The 19,058-nt window shown below is 33.1% G+C and overlaps 1 protein-coding gene across 9 annotated transcripts in view; it reads right to left on the bottom strand.

The window, feature by feature from the left end:
• LOC108376139 (scribble planar cell polarity protein) overlaps window positions 1-19,058 on the bottom strand; it is a 483,715-nt gene that overhangs the window by 201,881 nt on the left and 262,776 nt on the right. For 8 of the 9 annotated variants that reach the window (XM_017632340.1, XM_017632348.1, XM_017632331.1 and 5 more), the window contains 4 exons: window positions 16,910-17,119; window positions 13,215-13,401; window positions 12,662-13,113; window positions 7,291-7,578 (listed from right to left, as the gene is read on the bottom strand). In XM_017632340.1, the coding sequence (XP_017487829.1) occupies window positions 7,291-7,578; window positions 12,662-13,113; window positions 13,215-13,401; window positions 16,910-17,119 (1,137 nt within the window). The remainder of the gene's footprint in view (window positions 1-7,290; window positions 7,579-12,661; window positions 13,114-13,214; window positions 13,402-16,909; window positions 17,120-19,058) is intronic. The other variant, XM_017632355.1, reaches the window with a different exon arrangement.

Here is a 19,058-nt window from a genome sequence, read left to right on the forward strand (position 1 = left end):
AATAAGCGGTGACTGTCTGTCTGTCCGTCCGTCCGCCCGTCCATCTGTGCACACGATAACTCGAGTAAAATTTGAGATATCTTAACGAAACTTTGTACGTGCACTTCTTTCGGGCGTAGGACGGATGGTATCGAAAATGGGCAAAATCGGGCAATAACCACGCCTACCTTCCATATAACGGTAATTTTCAGAAATACGAAAACTGCGATATTTTAGTAACTACTGAAGATTATTCACTCAAATTGATACTTACAATAATTTTTAGACGAAAAATAAGATTATACATTTTTGGAAAATGGGCGTAGCCACGCCCACTTATGGTCACATGTGTATATCTTGGCAACCGCTGCACCAATTTCTTCCAAACAGTTGTTAGCCTTGCTACAGCATACCAAATGGCCGAAATTTTTTAAAATCGGACAATAACCACGCCCACATCTCATATAACGGTAATTTGGAGAAATACGAAATCTTCGATAAATCAAGAAATATTAAAGCTACTTTATTCAAAATTGATGCTTGGAACAATTCTTTACCAAGAAATACGTTTATGATAAAATCTTGGAAAATGGGCGCCCACTTATGATCACATATATGTATGTATCTCGGTAACCTTTCTACCAATTTGTACCAAACTATGGTTATTGTGCTTGCCACATAAAAGCAAAACGTTGAAAATTATTGAAATCGGACTAAAATAGAGGCCGCTTTTCATATAACGGTAAATTTCAGAAATGCTTGAAACTTCAATATTTCGAAATTTAAGGACGCTAATTTACTCAAAACTGATACACCCCGGCTTACCATGTAGCGGTAGCTTTCCGAAAGGTGAAAATCATATACTTAGTACTTGCGCCGAGTATTTAATGTTTGGCTCCGCCCGAACTTAGACTTTCATATGTGTTTTAATTAGATTTCTTAGAAAGATTTTGAGTATGCAGTTTTGTAGCCCATTCAATTAATTAGTACAATAAAGTGCAAGATTCAAATGTCTAAAAATAACCGTTGCATTCTTAGAGTGTTTTTCTCGATTTTTACGAAAGTTTGCTGATTTTTTTTAATATTGCACAAAGTTTGATACTTGGATTTGTACGATAAAAGAAGAAACTATATTTCTATAAAAATATAACTTAAATTAAATAAAAAGAAACTTTTAACGTTTTATTGCTAGAGACCTGAGAGCGCAACTTAATTTTTAATTTATTGAGGGACCTTATTCTACTCATAGCTACGTACAGTTGGCCGTGAGTAAAAAAGTCATCTTTAAGATATAGTCAAACCTTCCCAAATATCTACCCAAGCAGTGTTGCCGCGACGTCTCAAGAAAAAGTATCCCTGACCAAGCCAAAAATGTATCCAAATGTATCCAATTTTCTTTTTTTACATATACATCTCATAATTTGTAAGAAAACCAAACATTTTCATGAAAAAGACATAATTTAACCCATCTTAAGGACTTGGAATATACATGTGCATAAAATGAAACATTTGTAATTTCAATTTATAAAGTACATTTTTTGTGCATAAGTATTTTGCAAAGTAAATATAATAAATAGCAAGTACACTCTAAAAAGAGCATGTAAAACTACTACTGAAAAGTATCTATTTTTCAACAAGAATCTGTATAAATATACGTATAAGATGTTCAGTATTTGATTTTGAACTTGAGATCTTTAAAATATACACATAAATACACATATATAGAATGTTTAAAATTGCAAAAATTTTCAAACTACAAATACATTTGAGTAGTCTACTTGCAAAGTGCGCTATGTAAAATTTTTTCGATTCTTAGTTTTTGGCGGATTACGTACCAGTATTTAAAGTAGTCCACTAACAACAGAGTGCAAAATCTTTTTATATTCTGAAAAAATAGCATCAAATGTTAAGTCTTCTTCCAAAAGTCGCTATCATACTTATTTATGAACTTTCAAAAGTATCAATCTTCTGATGAACTTAGAAAGCTGCTTTAGGTCGTATAGACTGTTAATGTTATCTTATGACATGTTATGTTATGTTACAATTTTATAAGGCTACTTATTATCCAAATTTTCAGGTAATAATAAAAAAGATTCAATTTAAATGTTTCTTGTTGTCGTAGTCACTTTTTCAAATTTATGGCTTTCTATTATAAAATCACATAACGCTGTTTGCAAGTGGACTACTCATTTCCTACTAATAATAAACATTACTTTATTTTAAACATGTTATGTGTAATTTTGCTCTTGCGACAAATTTGGTATGTAAGAGTAAACAGGCAATGATTAATTTTATTACACGGCGTGCGAATTTGCACACATTAAAAGAGGAAACTGGTTACCTCTCTTAATATGCGCAAATAAACAAAAATTTTTTAGAGTGTATTTAAAGTCTTTTCAGTAAAATTCATAAAAGTCTCCTTAAATAAATCAAAGTTAGTTTTTTAAACTACATTGAAATCTTCTTTCTTTTTAAATTAACAAATGAAAATATGTGATATGAAAGAGATTACTACAGAAAGAGTATAATTTACTTTATATACATATGTGTATCGCCGTTTAAAGTACAAAACCGCGTATCGTCATTCTGCAAAACCGCGTAACTGACATTTGCTGCCAAAAATTGGATTTGCTCACACAAGCTCTTGGCTCAATCCTTATCCATTCGTCCTGAAATATACTAGCCAGAAATGCGATTGCTTTATAAAAAAGAGATCCATTTTGAAATATAAGTGTTTTTACTCTAGAAAATAATTTATGCAACGTCACATACGCGGTTTTGCTTTTTGTTGATACGCGGTTTTGTACTTTAAGCGACGATATGTATATTAAGATCTTGCTTAAAGCATACTTTAAGCTAATTAAAGCAATTGCGATTATACATATTTTGGTGAGATCTCTTCATATGTTCATTGCTTCGTTCACAAAAAATAAAATGCTTTAATTTCACGCTTAAGTAGCGATTCTTCATACGTTCAGAAAACGTAATGCTTTCTACCATCTTTAATGAAAATCGATTTTTGAATGAAAAAAACTTTATAGGAAAAATAAAATTTTGTCCTATTTAAAAAGGTATCCACTGACCGGAAAAAATAAGTATCCCGCAAAAATTCGTCTAAAAATGTATCCAATTGGATCTATTTAGATCCAAACGGCATCCCTGTACCCAAGAGCCTTATTAGTCTTAATCGCAAACGCAATTATTATTTGAAAAGGCAATTAGTTTCATATTTTTAAACTAAAGGTTTCTCAAAACTCTTTCTTTTGACACCAATACGATTTTTTGTGACCGGAATTTGAAGGCATGGACTTGATCATGGCACAAAAAGTGATATTTTGCCCGCCAAATTAGGTAATCGTGGTATCCTGGTATCCATCGTCCCGGAGCTGTCAATTGGATACCGAATTGCGATCTGATAACTTTGGACTTTTTTGTGGAATGCCGTGAAGAACCGATGGTGGCAGCCCTAATCAAAAATAATTTTAAACTAAAGTCTTTTTAAAACTCTTTCGTTTGACGCTCATACTCTAACATTTCGTATAACTTTGTATAATTTAAGTAAATTAGACTTTTGAAACAGGTGGCCACCCTACTCAAAAGTATTTTCAAATATCTTTCCTCTGACAGTGGGATAAATATTTCAACTCAGTGATGGATTAAGTCAAAATTGACTTTTCAAACAGCAACCTCTTCAAAGGTATTTTTTAACTAAAAGCTCTTGAATCTCTTTCATCTGATATTGTGATACATATATATTACAGGCTGGTATTGTGACTGGCGAAGCGAATAAATTTGCTCGCTTGTACAAACTTGCATAAGGTCTTTGCACTGTGAAATTTCTTAATGCAAATTTCATGTTTATTCACCAAACCGTTCGCTTCGCCAAATGTATTCGCTTCTAAGTCATAATAATATATGTATGTAGGTTAGAAATAACTTACCATTTTGATTGATGCACATCTTTTATTAATTCATTTAACTTATTAAATAATTTGAATTTACAGCTTTAAACAGCCGTCGACCCTTTTCTAACATGTCACAGATAATCTATACGTTCACACTAAAGATTTCGTTATTGTTTGACACCCATGTTTTAATACTTCCTATTACTTGTGTGTAATTAAATTAAATACGACTTTTCAAGCTCTTCAAAATATTTTCTAACTAAAACCTTCTTGATGTTCTTTCGTCACACACCATATTGAGACTGATCGGGCACATCTGCTCTAAGCAACAATACAATAACTATATCAGTGTGAATGCAATGCGTTGCTTGAGAATAAATTAAGGGATTCTTTAGAAGTTTACATTTCTGTTAGTGGACCCCCGATTTGAAATCTGAAAATTTTCGGTTAACCTTTAATTTCATATATGACTCAATTCTGTATCTGCTTCGGATTGCCCATATTTCCTCGACACTCGCAATAGGGGTGCTAGTCGTTGTCTACTTTTTACCGTCCATACTTTATGTGTATATTTCAAAGGCAAAATATAATATCCACATTTCCACTGGCAATTTCATATTTTCAGTTCATAAAAACCAACAATTTATGTCCACTTTCTCGTTGATATTTTTATGGGTTAATTTTTTTAAAGAAGATGTTATGTCTAGCTGGATCATTCCTAGCAAATTAGAAGCTCAAGTGTTTAAAACGTAATTTCCAGATATATTCGAGTATATTTAAGGTTTCATGTAAAAACACTACGGCGTTAAACAAAACCAAAGTGATGAATTGTGCTATTCAAAATAATAGTGGCGTTTGTCTTAACGAAGTTAATACACGGCAAAAAACTAGGAATATAGCTGATGTTTTGTACTGGATCTACTTAGTTGTGTCTAATATCTTGTGAAACATTTCTTTCGGTCTGTCGTGGATGGACTTTCACATTCCAGAGAGTCGCTAGAATCCTGATAACGGCTAAAAATAAATTTAAGGCCATTTCTTTTTCGTAATTTGTTAGGTTCTTAAAATTTATAGATTTGGTTCTGATATGATTCTTTTAACCTTTCTTCGCACATGTCTTTATCCGCCTATACCATATTAGATAAACAAAGATTTGTGATTTTCTGCGCGACTGCGTTGCTCAAATTTTGCTTTCAGCCTAAACTATACTAAAACTGACAGAAATGACCTTAAAAAAATTGTTTCGTTGTTTTCTTAAAAATAATGGACGTGGCAAATATTGATACAACAACCAAGTTGGGTCTCCAAAATTCCTTATATCGTCCCTACCATGTCAATTTATCGAACGTAAAATGAGTACTTTTCAGGAGCAAACAAACGCTTGTAAAAAATATTGCCATTAGGAAAACATATGGTATTCGACACTGTGTAATAGCCAACATCTCTGCTTCCAAGAAGACTAGAAATTCGGACGAAATTCGGACCGCTAAAAATGATTCGCGGCAACACTGGTCATCAGGTATGTAACTTAAGAATAGAAATCGCTGCATCTTTTAGGCGCATCAGTATTACATCGTTACATTCCGAGTTAATAAAAGGAAGGTAAAAAAAACGATATCCGTCAAGCGTGTCTCAAACCTTATAACTTTACTTATTTCCACTTTGTTTAGCAATCAAGCAATTGCCTTTTATAAAAGCAAGAAACTAACGTTCCCTGATTTAAATTTTTTATATTGTTACACCCAAATTCATAACACATAAAGAAGACTTCCACTGCTTTATAAATTTAAAATTTTTATGAAAATGTCACTTTATAGAGCTCTTTAAATCCATTTTATTTTTCATGAATAATGCCTTTCGGCTTTTATTTATTTCTGTACAATGCGGAAACCCTAATTAAAGCTTTTTTCTCGTATTTTGGATTTTTTTTAGTTATGACGTTCTTTCAACAAATAAGTAAAATGTATAAAATTAAAAATGAGAAACAAAGTTCCTGCATGCACACCACTTTAATCTAAACCATATGTACATGAGTAGATACTTACGATAAAATACATGAAAAAAACAGACATCGAGGACTTATATTCAATGCCTTCTTCTGCAATTTTCACAACAACTACTTTCTGATGTTAAAACCCAACTGGGACTTAACTGTCATCACCGATATTAATTGTAGTAAATTCTGCTCACAAGCGATATACAAGGTCAACATTAACATAATCGATGACAGTTAAGTCTTCAGTGGAGTTTTCTAACAAAATCTCATTTTTGTGAAAATTCCAGATATTGAATATAAGCCGTTGAAATATTTACATGCATAACCCAACATTTTCGCATACATACATATCGTCGTTTAAAGTACAAAACCGCGTATCGTCATTCTGCAAAACCGCGTAACTGACATTGGCTGCCAAAAATTGGATTTGCTCACACAAGCTCTTGGCTCAATCCTTATCCATTCGTCCTGAAATATACTAGCCAGAAATGCGATTGCTTTATAAAAAAAGAGAACCATTTTGAAATATGAGTGTTTTTACGCTTTAGAAAATAATTTCTACAACTTCACATACGCGGTTTTGCATTTTGCTGATACGCGGTTTTGCACTTTAAACGACGATATGTATGTATGTAGTATATAGCTATTTTCAGTAAAGTTTTTATATGAACTTATGTATGAATGTAAAAAATAATTCATTTGTTTGAAGCATGCAAATGCAAACCCAGTCTTTGTTAATCAATGAAATATAACATATTTTGACTAACTTATTGTATTAAAAAGTTCTTTAATTATTTTACCCAATTATGTAATAAGAAGCATACAGAAAAGAGCAGAATGAAATACATATTTGCTTTCGCTCACGTAAATTCTTGTTCAAAAGTTGGATTTACATTTGCATGCTCCATTTGCTAGCGTTAATGCGTAACGTACGTACACGTATGTAGTTTACTTTCCTATATCTACGCATTCGTTCAAATTGTTAGAAGCACTTGCAACTTAAAAATCGTTGAAAATCCATAAACCATAGAAAGAATTTGTGATTGAATGTTGGTTATTTGTTATAGGTGCACCTTAAGCATCCAGTTAGAAATTGGAGTTTTATTTTTTATTTACACAAAAAAAAATTATATGGAATAAATTTGGAGAACCGAATGAAAAACGACCCCATTGTCAAATAAAATCAGTGGATGCAAATAAAAGTGCAATAACTAAAAACTCAATAGATCTTTCCTTATTTGGAGTATACCGTGTGATTTCAAAGAGTGTTCTGCAACTGTTTTTTATGTACTTTTGTACGGTTGTAATACATTTTGTACGTTTTGTGCTCACTTGTGAAAGTACGTTACATACATCTGTAGGTACATATGTATTTTGTGTATTCTTCTTTTTTCATTTTTTGATAATCACCTCACTGATCAATGGCTCCGCTAAATGGTTATCGGTGACTCTCGTCATTACGGTTTCCGTAAATGTGGATTTTGTGATCGTTTCAGTAATGCGACCCAGCTCTGTGGGCGCGGCGGGGAACATGGGCAGATCTGGAACAGCTTTGTTCACCGTTACGGTGACCGAGGGCCCAACGCCCACTTCGTTGCCACACGCCACATTAACCTGATGTTGACTGCCACCGCTTAGGAAATGCGCAGGTATCATCGCTTGGAAATCTTCACTTGTCAGCGGACGGAGTGGCGGCATCTACATTGGGCGCATAGTGATCCCCAGCATTAGATAAATTTCATACAAATTTTAATTAAGTTTTTAAATTTTGGTGGTAGTAGTTTCAATGACATTTCATTTCGTTTCATTGATTGATTGATTCGCATTTTTGTTAAATAGGTTCAAAAATATTTATTAAATCAAAAGAAAGAAAAAGAGAAAATAATGCTTGTTTAGGTTTTTGGGTTATAAATTCTGCTTAAAAACTAAATTTTAGTGTCGATGTGTTAAAGCAAATTTGCGATCAATTTATATAGTATTTTAATTAACCAAAGGCATACCTAAAAATATTTATGTATATACTCAAAAGTAAATGCAATACAACTCAAATAAAAGTCCTTCGTCGATTGGCAAAGAAACGGGTAATCATAATAATGCTCCCTATATAGAACAATAAACAAACATGAAAAGTCTAAACTAAAATGTTTCAAAACAAAACAAAACCGACAATACATAAACAAAAGTTTTGCAGTAATTAAACATAAAAGTAAGTTTATATGTATGTAGTATGTATGTGTATGCAGGAGTAAAGGGATCGATATATATTTATATGTATACCATGGGGTGCAGGAGTTTACACTAGGCTCTGGAAAATACAATAATAAATTCGCCTAGTACACATTTAGCTATGCTATTTAGCCATGCAATGTACAAACACAAAGAAATATTGTGGTTAAGTTTAAATATAATTATTATTAATTTATTTTAGATTAGCACACAATGGATAAGATAATAATTTAAAAATGTATGTATATGTATGTCCTTTTTAATGGCGAATAATTATTTAGAAAATATCATCAACAATTTTATGCTGTCCCGCTATAGTTAATTTAGTGATTATGTGTAGACCATTGCAATGTGAAATTCATAATTTACCGCAAACATTTACAAATTCGCGCTTACTTACCTTTCAATGAAAGAGGCTAAACAACATACATACATGTACACTCGTACATGAAATTCAATAATTAATGTACATAAGCCTACGGAACAAATTTAGACTCAAAAAAACCAGGACTGCTGCTGTTAATTTAAATTAAATAATATCATAACCGGTTTACAGAGATATTAATATAAAGGGAATTCTGTAGCTTCTTAAATTATTACAGATGACTTAATTAAGCATAGGACCATTAGGGCCATTTCACACGTTCTGCATAAAGCAATTATATGAGGATGCACCTACTGTGGAACACTTTTCCATCATCCCTTGTCAAATTTGGTTTGGTGACAAAACCGGTTTCGGCGTTTCGCCATCTTCAGTGCCAATTTGCCTTCTGGAAACACCAACAACCAAAAAAGGATTTACAGTAGCTCTTACACAAGCCGGTGCCCGGTTACATACATTGTCGCAAAGCGGCCTGCGGAAACCAAAGCGCGTGAAAAGGCACTAAAGTTTTTTTTTTTAACCGACTTCCAAAAAAGGAGGAGGTCATCAGCTCGTCGGAATTTTTTTTTTTTTTTTATGTATGTTACCGCATAACTTTGGACCACGTCAACCGATTTCAATAATTCGCATCGGGAAGGTAGTGTCTCAGAGGTGGTCTCATACTAATCTGGTTTAGATCCGATCATTGGATCATGAGATATATATATATTTTTTTTATGAGAATTGAAGTCGGTTTTTCTTTTTTGCTAAAAATTACTTGTGACTATAAGTATTGTGCAATGAGAAAGTAATAATTGCACTGAGACTAGTAGAGATCGACAAACCCGTTATTCATGTAATAGCCACTTCTCTGCTCGCTATTTTTGATTTCCGGTCGCTTAACGAAAACTTTCGCATGTGAAAGCAACAACAAAGTTAGCTAGCAAGGATGGACAATAGCGAGCTTGGTTGTACCTCATTGAGCTCGTTCGTTTCGCCACTCGCTAACTGTTGGCGAATCGATGACGGCTTAAGTGTGACCGGTAATCGTCCGTTTTTTAAGTTGTACAAAGTTATTGTAAATATAATTGTTATGCGAATTAGCTTCAATATTTACTGAAACATTGTAGTTTTTTAAATGACCTACATACATATGTGTGTATATAGGGGTGCTCTTTGTCCGATGCCATTTTCAAAACTAACCCTTCTTCGCACCAGAGGAATATACATAATTGGGGTATTCACAACGGTGTCGAAGTGTCGTATTGTTGCATGTGGTAAACTTTAAACGCCTAAAAAAATATATTAAGGGGGTTAACAAAGTACCATCAAAGTCATATTATGAATTTTTGCAGGGTTAAAAAGTAGTTGGTTGTGGTTTCAAGTTCTCTAAACATTTATTTAAGCTTTTAAAGTTTACGACATACAACAATACGACACTTACGACACCATTGTGAATCCCTCAAATATATCTAAATATTTACTAAAGTTATGATGTGCACACCGGCACTTTTTTAGGCATATGGGTGTTTCCAGCGGAAAGTCTACCACGAGAAAAACAAATAAATGCATATATCTAATATATTTATGGGCCAATTTGGCTTCTATATATACTGGTTATTTAAGCAGAAACATTTTTGCGAAAAATGATCTAGCTAGGTGGATATGTTGAAAAGCCGTATTTATGCTCTGATTTGTTTCAAACTGGGCATGTTGCAAAAATGGAACCGCTAGGGGCGCTGATGTCAAAATAAAAAGTATATTCGGCATAAAATGCATGGTTCCTTTGCGTTAAAAAATTCGTTCAAAAAACAATATTAACAAAACTTGTTCAATGGAAATTTTAATAACGTAACGACAGGTTAAGAAGCCACGTCAAAAAGTTCAGCTGATTAAACAAAGAGTAGAAAATATCGCTACATTTAAAGATTTCGAAATTTAACCTTAACCCTCTCAGTACAAAAAATCAGCCGCTGAAGCTAAAGATCTGAAAATTGGTTTACCGGCTAATTTTGGGTCATTGATTTCAAAAATAAAATCAAAAATTTTATAAAACTCTTAGTTTTACAGGGAAGTGATATCAATGTTTTTCTTTTTTTCTATTACGAAATATATTTCACAACTGAGAATAACATTTAACATTTTTTCGGATCTCTATTCCACCGAAAAATAGTTAATTTGTTCACATATGTTACATTACAAAATATCGATTTTTGTGACACTTTTAACTTTTGTGAAAAAACACGGTCAACTGCATCCCGAAAATGTAGTAAAAGAAATGCGGTAAATAAGAATAATATACTTTTCTCAAAACAACTGTTATTTTAAAAGCTCTTATTTAAGAAAAAAAGAGCTTTAAGTACAAAAAATGTTTGTCCAATATATTGAACAATTTTACTGAAAGGGTTAAATATTTAAAATATTACTACAAACAATTTTATATAAATAGTCTTGACCCATTCGCAAAGAGTTTTGCAATTTTATAACCCAAGTCGAAATCCACTTCGATTTTTTGTAACGTCACGCCAGCGCATATGTTTACTAATATCTTTAAATCTCTACTACCAACAGTTGTAATTTCATGACTAAATAAAGGGCCATTTAATTAGTATTTAAATAAAGAAAAACCTTTTTAAAATTTTGACTTTTTAAATTTTTTTAACGTTTTAGCTACGCCACGTAACGCTTAATTGTCTATACCTACGTATCTCGATTGCTTCAGGCTATTCCAAACAACCGTTATAGTTATAAAATTCCTGAACACATGTGTTATATAAATTTTATAACATACGGATTTAATAAAATCCTTGTAAAATTTAAAAATAATCAGTTACAGCCAACAGCCTTTAAAATCAGGCACTGTAATCTTTAAAACAAGTTATAAGTTTCCGTTATCTTTGATTGATTGATCTCTTTCGATTTTTTTTTACCTTAGCCTTATACCATGTTCTGACCGACAACGAAAACACTTTGGAAACGAGATTTGGGATTATGGGCTGAATGAAGGCTGTTCACACCGGCTGTTAGTGTTTTCGTTTACATTTCTTACATCTTTTGATTACAGTTTTGCTACACAAAAACAAAACCAAAATACTTTTCTTTCATTTTCTTTTCATTTACAACCTCTTCCTTTCATTCTTATTTTACTTAGGCCAACCAATTAACAATAAATCCGAAATGGCGTATTAAAGATGATAAAATATGACTTCCACTTCGATAAATAATCGAAAAGAACCGATTGGAATGAGTGGAACGTGAGTTTTCAAGTAGTTTTCGGCCAAAACTGGTTTTCGTTTGACAGATTTTACACGGACGAAAATACAAGTTTTAGGTCGAAAACCAGTTTTAGCAACGACAACATGTTTTCGATGTCGGTCAGAACAGATAAGTAATATCTAATAAAAAGTCATTTATGCTGGGGACACACTTGCGTCTCCTTTATGCTACGAATAATTGTACACAATATTTATATTGTGGGTGTTCACACTTGCCTAGTTATCTGGTTAAAAATTATTATTCTATGGTGTTTCTATTGTTGTAAACTGAATAAACAAATAACCACATAACCAGATAACCTGATAACCAAACATATGTGAACACCCACATTGGAATTTCTATATCATATGTGCGTCGCAGGTATTACATACAAAAGACCTTGCTTACTTACAAATATAACGCGCCAGCTTACAAAAGTTTACTCTGCAGTAACCTAAAATACTTTACAATAATACAATAATACTAACAATAACCTTATCGTACTTACCAATTACTTTAATTTTATTGGAAAATTATGCTTCACATTGCAGATCTATCATGAACACAACTCAAAAGTAGTGTTTGATGTCAGTAAATACCAAAGTGCAACATATACTTTACCCCTAGTTAAATTTATAAATGAAAGCAAGGAAACTGGAATTTTGTGTAATGAAATTGTTGTTTCTATTATAAAACAAGTGAAGGGTGCATATTTTCAAAGCTATCAACAACTGTCAGCGGCAGTGACGGTAATTTTCTAAAATTTTGCATTCGGAAAAATAAATGAACACGTAGAATGGAGTAATGATAACCGAAAACTATTATTATAGTTGACTAATAACCAATGAGTATTTTATGTATCGTTTATAATACAAATCATTTACAGACACACAATTAATAAACTATAGTAGATTAGTGGAAAATCAAACCTTTACATACCTGTGTTTCTGAAGAAGCATCTATAGCTGGGGTGGTTGCCTGTTTTGTCGGTGTAGTTGAATGTGGCGCGGCATCACCGTTGGCTGGCATAGTTTCTTCTACCGCGTCTCCCAAAGGAATAGAGTTGGCACGTCTTGGAGCTGGAACGGGTTGTCCCGTAATCTTATCGATTTGCTGTTGTGGGAGTTGTTGATTCGACGCAGTTGTTGCCGCGGTCGTAAAACCGTTGGTTTTCGGGGCAATATTACCACTAACAGTTGCTGTTGGTATTGTTTCTGCTGCTACGTTGGTTGCTGTAAAATTTTTGTTTATCCCATACGATGATGGTTGGGTGTTATAGTTAAAAAGTTGTTGGGCTGGCTGTTGTTGTGCCAATGCTGGTGCAGATGTCTGTTGCAAATTAGTTTGAGCTTGCTCTGTTATTATGTCTCCAATAGAACGATTAAAGTTGGCTGTAGTGAGAAAAATTATTAGAAGAAAATATTAAAATAACTTAAGTCAATTCGACTTTAAAATAATGGAAAGGAATATTTTAGTCGGAGATCTAGCACACCTGGGCGATTTGCGAGATATCCCGAGGGACTAAGTGAATTCAAAACAGCTGGACTTCGTGGGCTTAAAGGCGCCTCTAAGGGTCCTCGGTACTCCCGCTGTAACACTAAGCGCACAAACCGCTGCGGTTCAGTGAGGCATTGCACCGCTGCATCGTGACATGCGCTCGTCATGTCATTACCATTAATCTGTAAATACAAATCACGTGAAGCACTCAAAGTAAACCAACACTTTCGTATGCACAGGATGCGACAATGACAACCGCGACAAATTGCAAATGTCAATGAGTAATTGCGAAATTCGCTGTGAATGAAAACAAATTCCAACATAGATACATATGTTCACTAGACTGGTTAAAAAAAAATCGGCTATATTTTTTTTTTTTTCAAAATCTCCTGTGAAATATTTTTGGGACAGTGAAAAAAGACGCCTGTCAAAAGCGCTGCCCCTAATGTTAACTCTGGAGGTCGCTCATCGCGAATTTCTATTTTTCATATGCTATAAATAACATAGGAAAGATTTTTTTTAAATTTTGAGATTTCATAACTCGATTTTAAGTCGGAATGACCGATAAAGTTTCATCAAAATTTCACACTTTTGAGTATGCAGTTTTATAGCCCATTTAATTCCAGTACTAGCCGGCCTCTTATGCGCGAGGCTTCGCCACGCGCTGAATGTGTACATAAATAAGTACATATACGCAGCAGGTGGCAACCCTATTAAAAAATAAAGCCTTATTGCACACCTAATGGTTTAGCCCTTTCATTTGACATCTTATGTTTTTAATGCAACGAACGGTGTGGATCTTATAATTTTTTATGCAGGCGGCAACTCTATTCGAAAAATAAAACCTTATTGCACATCTGGATGCCAAGTCCACTCATTTAACGACTGCGCAAATCTGATGTAATTAATAAAAATTCCTTCACGTATTATATGTAAGGTGGTAAGTTTTAAATAGGTGGCAACCACACTAAAAAAAAAGTAAAGCTTATTGCACATCGCATCATACCCTTTCACTTGTCTTTTTTTTTTTCTTTAATTAAATGAACTGTGAAACTCTGATGTACTTAAGTAATGAAATTGTGGTTATTTTTAAATAGGTCGCAACCCCACTCAAAAAAAACTAATGCTTTTTGAACATTCGGATACTATATCCTTTCACTTGGTACCTCATTTTTTAGTGCAACGAACGGTGAAGACATTATAATTTTTAAAAAATTGGCAACCCTACTCAAAATATAACACATTACTGAACATCTAGAGCAGTAATGGGCATTTCATATCACGCGTACAGCTAAACTGTATGCTTTTCACACGTATACGCTCACACATTATGTTGCCGGACAAAAAAAAAACCAAATTCAACCAAAGAATCAGTCTGGCTGTTGCCGAGGCATGTTGCGTTGTTTGTACGCTTCTTAGCACGCAGTTTTTGTCGGAAATTTGGTGTTGTGCTTGCCTTTTCTTGAATTCCAGAATCGTGCGAGCACAACCCCCTCGTTTCAACTGAAGTAATCGATTGAATGGCCGAGCCGTTCGCTCTCGCAAGACACTAACACATGCTCAAAATGTGATAGTATTAGTGCGCCCATCACGGATCTAAGCCAAGCGTTTTCATTCGATATCTCACTTTTAGAGATTCAACGTAAGGATCTTATGAGTTTTTAGACAGGTGGCAACCCTAGGGATATTATAAGCACTAAAGAAATACCCCCTTCGATACAGAATATATAAAACAAAATCTCATCCAAATCCATTCAGTAGTTTTCGAGAATAGCATGGTTTAAAAATCTTTACTTTGCTTTATTCTACGTAAGGATAAGATAGCAATTTTAAATAGGTGGCAACCCTACCCTACGCAAAAAAAAATAAAACATTTATGCTTATCTAGAGGCCAATCCCTTTCATTTGACAGCTCATTTTTTGTAATCCAGCGAACGGTGAAGATCTTGTAGATTTTAAACAGGTGGCAACCCTACTTAGAAAAATAATACATTATTACACATCTAGAGGCTAAGTCTTTTCATTTGACAGTGACGGTGCAGAACTGATGAGGATTGAGTTTAGTAATTTTCTTAACAGGTGGCAACCCTATTCAAAAAATAAGACATTAGTGCTCTTCTAGAGGACAAGAGCTTTAATTTGAAACCTCACTTTTTGTGATCCAACGAACGCCGCGGATCTTATAGTTTTTAGACAGTAAAAAAGGTCACTCTCCTATCGATACAGAGTGTATTAGAGAAAATCGCGTCAAAATCCGTTCAGTAGTTTTCGATTTGCCGCGTGCAAAGAATCTCGGCATTCTTTTATACTATGTATAGATAACAGGCGCAAGTTTGAAGTGACTACAAAATAATTTTTGGCAATTTTCTTGTTGGCGATATTGTGCATTTTCCTCGGTATAAAAAACGTGCTGACTCTAATCTTGAATAACTTTTGGAGGAGTGACTTTTACATATGCATACATGTATCGTTCTTTCCGATACGTCGACCTAAGAACGAATTATGAAATTGGAAAATTGAAAAAATTTTTTCCTGTGTTATTTAAAAGGAAAATAGAAATTTGCTATGAGCGACGACTAAATCTTAATATTAAAAGCTGCGCTTTTGATAGGCATCTTTCATCACTGTCCCAAATTATTTCACAGGGGATTTTGAAAAAAATAAAAAGATGTAGATATTTTGAACCAGTCTAATGTACGGACATATGTCCAAATTTGTGTATTATATCGAGCCTAGCTGCCAAAAAACCTAAACGACATTTGGTGTTTTATTTTATTTTGTTTTTGATGCAGAAATGCATATACATAGATGCTCCAGGGGCATTTCTGCTTAAAATAAAAAATTTTGTAGAAAAAATTTCGCTTGTCCATACAGTAGGTAAACAAAAAATTAAATTGTCATAGAAAAAGTACATCTATACTGTACTTATACTTAGTTACTTATATTTAGTTAGCTTTTTGGCGGGATTGCGATAAATACCTCACTTTTAATTAGCTATGACCAACTTAAAGTGAGTGAGAAAGTCATGCAGGAGTCATGCAGACGCAATCGGGAGTCTGTTTTCTGTACAATTTTCTAATTATACAAAATATACTTTGAATACATTTTTTTCTGCACTGCACAAATTCTTTTTCGAAATCAGGACAAAATTTCATATTATTATTCTGATGTTAAGTCTGACGAAATTCCAATATAGGACCACCTACTGCAGAATGTGTAAACAAATATGCATTGTTGAATATAAGTTGAATTAATAAAAATGTAAACAAATAAAAATAACGAACAAATTAACAAGCAGAGGAATCCAAGTCTGACTTTTTCCAGCCATCGCCCCACAAAAGTAGTTACTTTTTTTCGAACAAAATATACAGTCACTCCCTGCACGACAGCGATCAATTACACGAATTATTAAGGCGCTGACCGGCTCAGTCAAGTTGTCTATATCTATCTCGAATCCTTTAGGCTGTTACAAATAACCGTTATGTGAACAATGTTGTAATACCCTCGTGCACAAGTGCGCTCGGGTATAAAAAGCGCATATGAATACTGGAAAGTATTTATGGCGATGTTTTCTACGCATACCTTAACATCTTTTTTACCTACTGTATGTACCAATATAAGCATTAAAGTGGTTATACAATTTGAATAGATAGTGTTGTTGTTGTTGTGGTAGAGATTTAATGGACTTACAGCCATCACACGGTCGCCAACCATTATTTTGCCGTCACGATGCGCCAAACCGCCTTCAGTTATGCGTGAAATGAAAATTCCATCACAGCCATCCTTAAATGGGGGCGACCCTTTCCCACCAGCAATGCTGAATCCCAGACCCTGACCGATTTGATCACGAATTAAGGTCGTGTGCAGTTGAAGGTAGCTCAAAGGGGCATCCTGCGGCAACTATAATAAGTGCATTAAAGATAAATATGGTAAATGTATACTTTAAAATATTTAAGTTAAATGTATAATTTAAATACATATAGATGCTATCAATGCACAAGAAGCTGATTCGACTCTTAAAATTAACATTGGAAATATACATACTACTATCTCGTTTTTATGGTTTGGCTTAGAATTTTCAGAGCGCATTTCAAAGGTTCCACTTAACCCTTCTACAATGATTGTGTCAAAATGACTGCTTTGGCTTTGGCGCAATCTATTCGTTAATATCATCAATGGCCATTGTTTTGGGTAAAAATATTTTTTTTTTCTAGAAGGCGAAATGCCTTTTTCAGACACATTGTTTCTGTGTTACTTTGACCCAAAATTTTATTATTTTTAACCGGCTTTCAAAAAAGGAGGAGGTTATCAGTTCGTCGGATTATAACTTTGGACCACGTCAACCGATTTCGATAATTCTGCATCGGAAAGGCAGTGTCTCAGAGGTAGTCCCATACTAATCTGGTTTAGATCCGATCATTGGATCGTGAAATATATATATATATATATATATAGTGGTGGAAGAAATAATAGAAACTCTTTACTTTGACCAGTTTTGGCTATATTACTTTGTTTATGCGATGTTTAATGTTTTTGTATAAAAGTCTAGCGCAATATATATCAAACACTATATAAATCCATATTTCAAAGTTGGTACAAAAATACAACAAATTTTAACAAAATCCCCCAAAAATTTCAAACCCTTTAATCAGATTTTTTTGAAAAATTTTGGGTATGCAGTTTCATAGCCCATTAAATTTTAGGAGGTAAAAGTGCAAACCGAACGCTAGAAAATCTAACTGATTTAAAATCAGACTTTTATTTTCTTAGTCAAATAACAAAAGTTAAAATTTGACTTTTATTGATTTATTCTTATTTTTTTCCTTATCCTTATTTTTTAATACAGTTGATGCCTTTCCACAAAAATTTTTTACTGAAAATCGGCCTCAAGCTCAATAAAATTCTTGAATAAAAATGTATTACTCGGCAAAAAAGTTAAAATTTCACTTTTATATTTTCAGTCAGTAAAAAAGGTTGAAATATTGACCATTATTTTTTAGCTGAAAAATTAATTCTATTGCTATTTTATTTGATTGTAATCTTTAAAGTTAAAAGCCTTTTTTTACGTATTAACAAGGTATAGTATGCCATTTGTAATATGAATGATAACGAAATGTGCAATGCAATAAATAAGTTATTTTTTGTTTTCGGAAAAAGCCGTTATGACATTAGAAATATGAATTTTTTACTTTGACATATAGTTTTTATTTTTTCACATAAAAGCGAAAAGACACGTAAACATGATCAAATTTTATCAAAAAATAACAAAATGTGGACTGTTATTTTTGACTAAAAAAAATCCGACTTTAACTTTTGTATTTGACCAAAAGCTAATGTCAAATTTTAACTTTTATATTTCACCGAAAAAAATAAAAGTGAAATTTTAACTTTTATTTTTGACCGAAAAAAATAAATACTTTTGTTATCCTAATAGTGATTTTTCGGATCAGTGTGGACGAAAAAATATACTTACAGTTGATAAAATTAAACTTTTAAAGGACCACATAACTAACTTTCCAAATTACGAAAGGCGCTATACCAGGAGGGATACAAGTTGCAAATACTTATACTTTAATGCCGGTTTATCTCTGTGAAATCTGATGGAATTAGTAGCTCTGCATATACTAGTATTTTCAAAAGTAAGCAGGCTTTTTATCGTATCTTTTAGTTATTTAATTTAACAATATTTTACAGCTATGAATATGAAATTTAAGAAGCCTACTTGCCATATATGCAATACAAATAAAGCTGAAATTGGTTATATTAAAATACTTAGGAAGCCGATAATATGCAATTACGTGATTTAGAAAATGAACTTCAAACTCGTAAAGCAGATTTA

This window comes from Rhagoletis zephyria, unplaced genomic scaffold, assembly GCF_001687245.7.
Source record: "Rhagoletis zephyria isolate East Lansing unplaced genomic scaffold, Rhagoletis_zephyria_1.1 Rzeph_scaffold_00097, whole genome shotgun sequence".
Classification (NCBI taxonomy): domain Eukaryota; kingdom Metazoa; phylum Arthropoda; class Insecta; order Diptera; family Tephritidae; genus Rhagoletis; species Rhagoletis zephyria.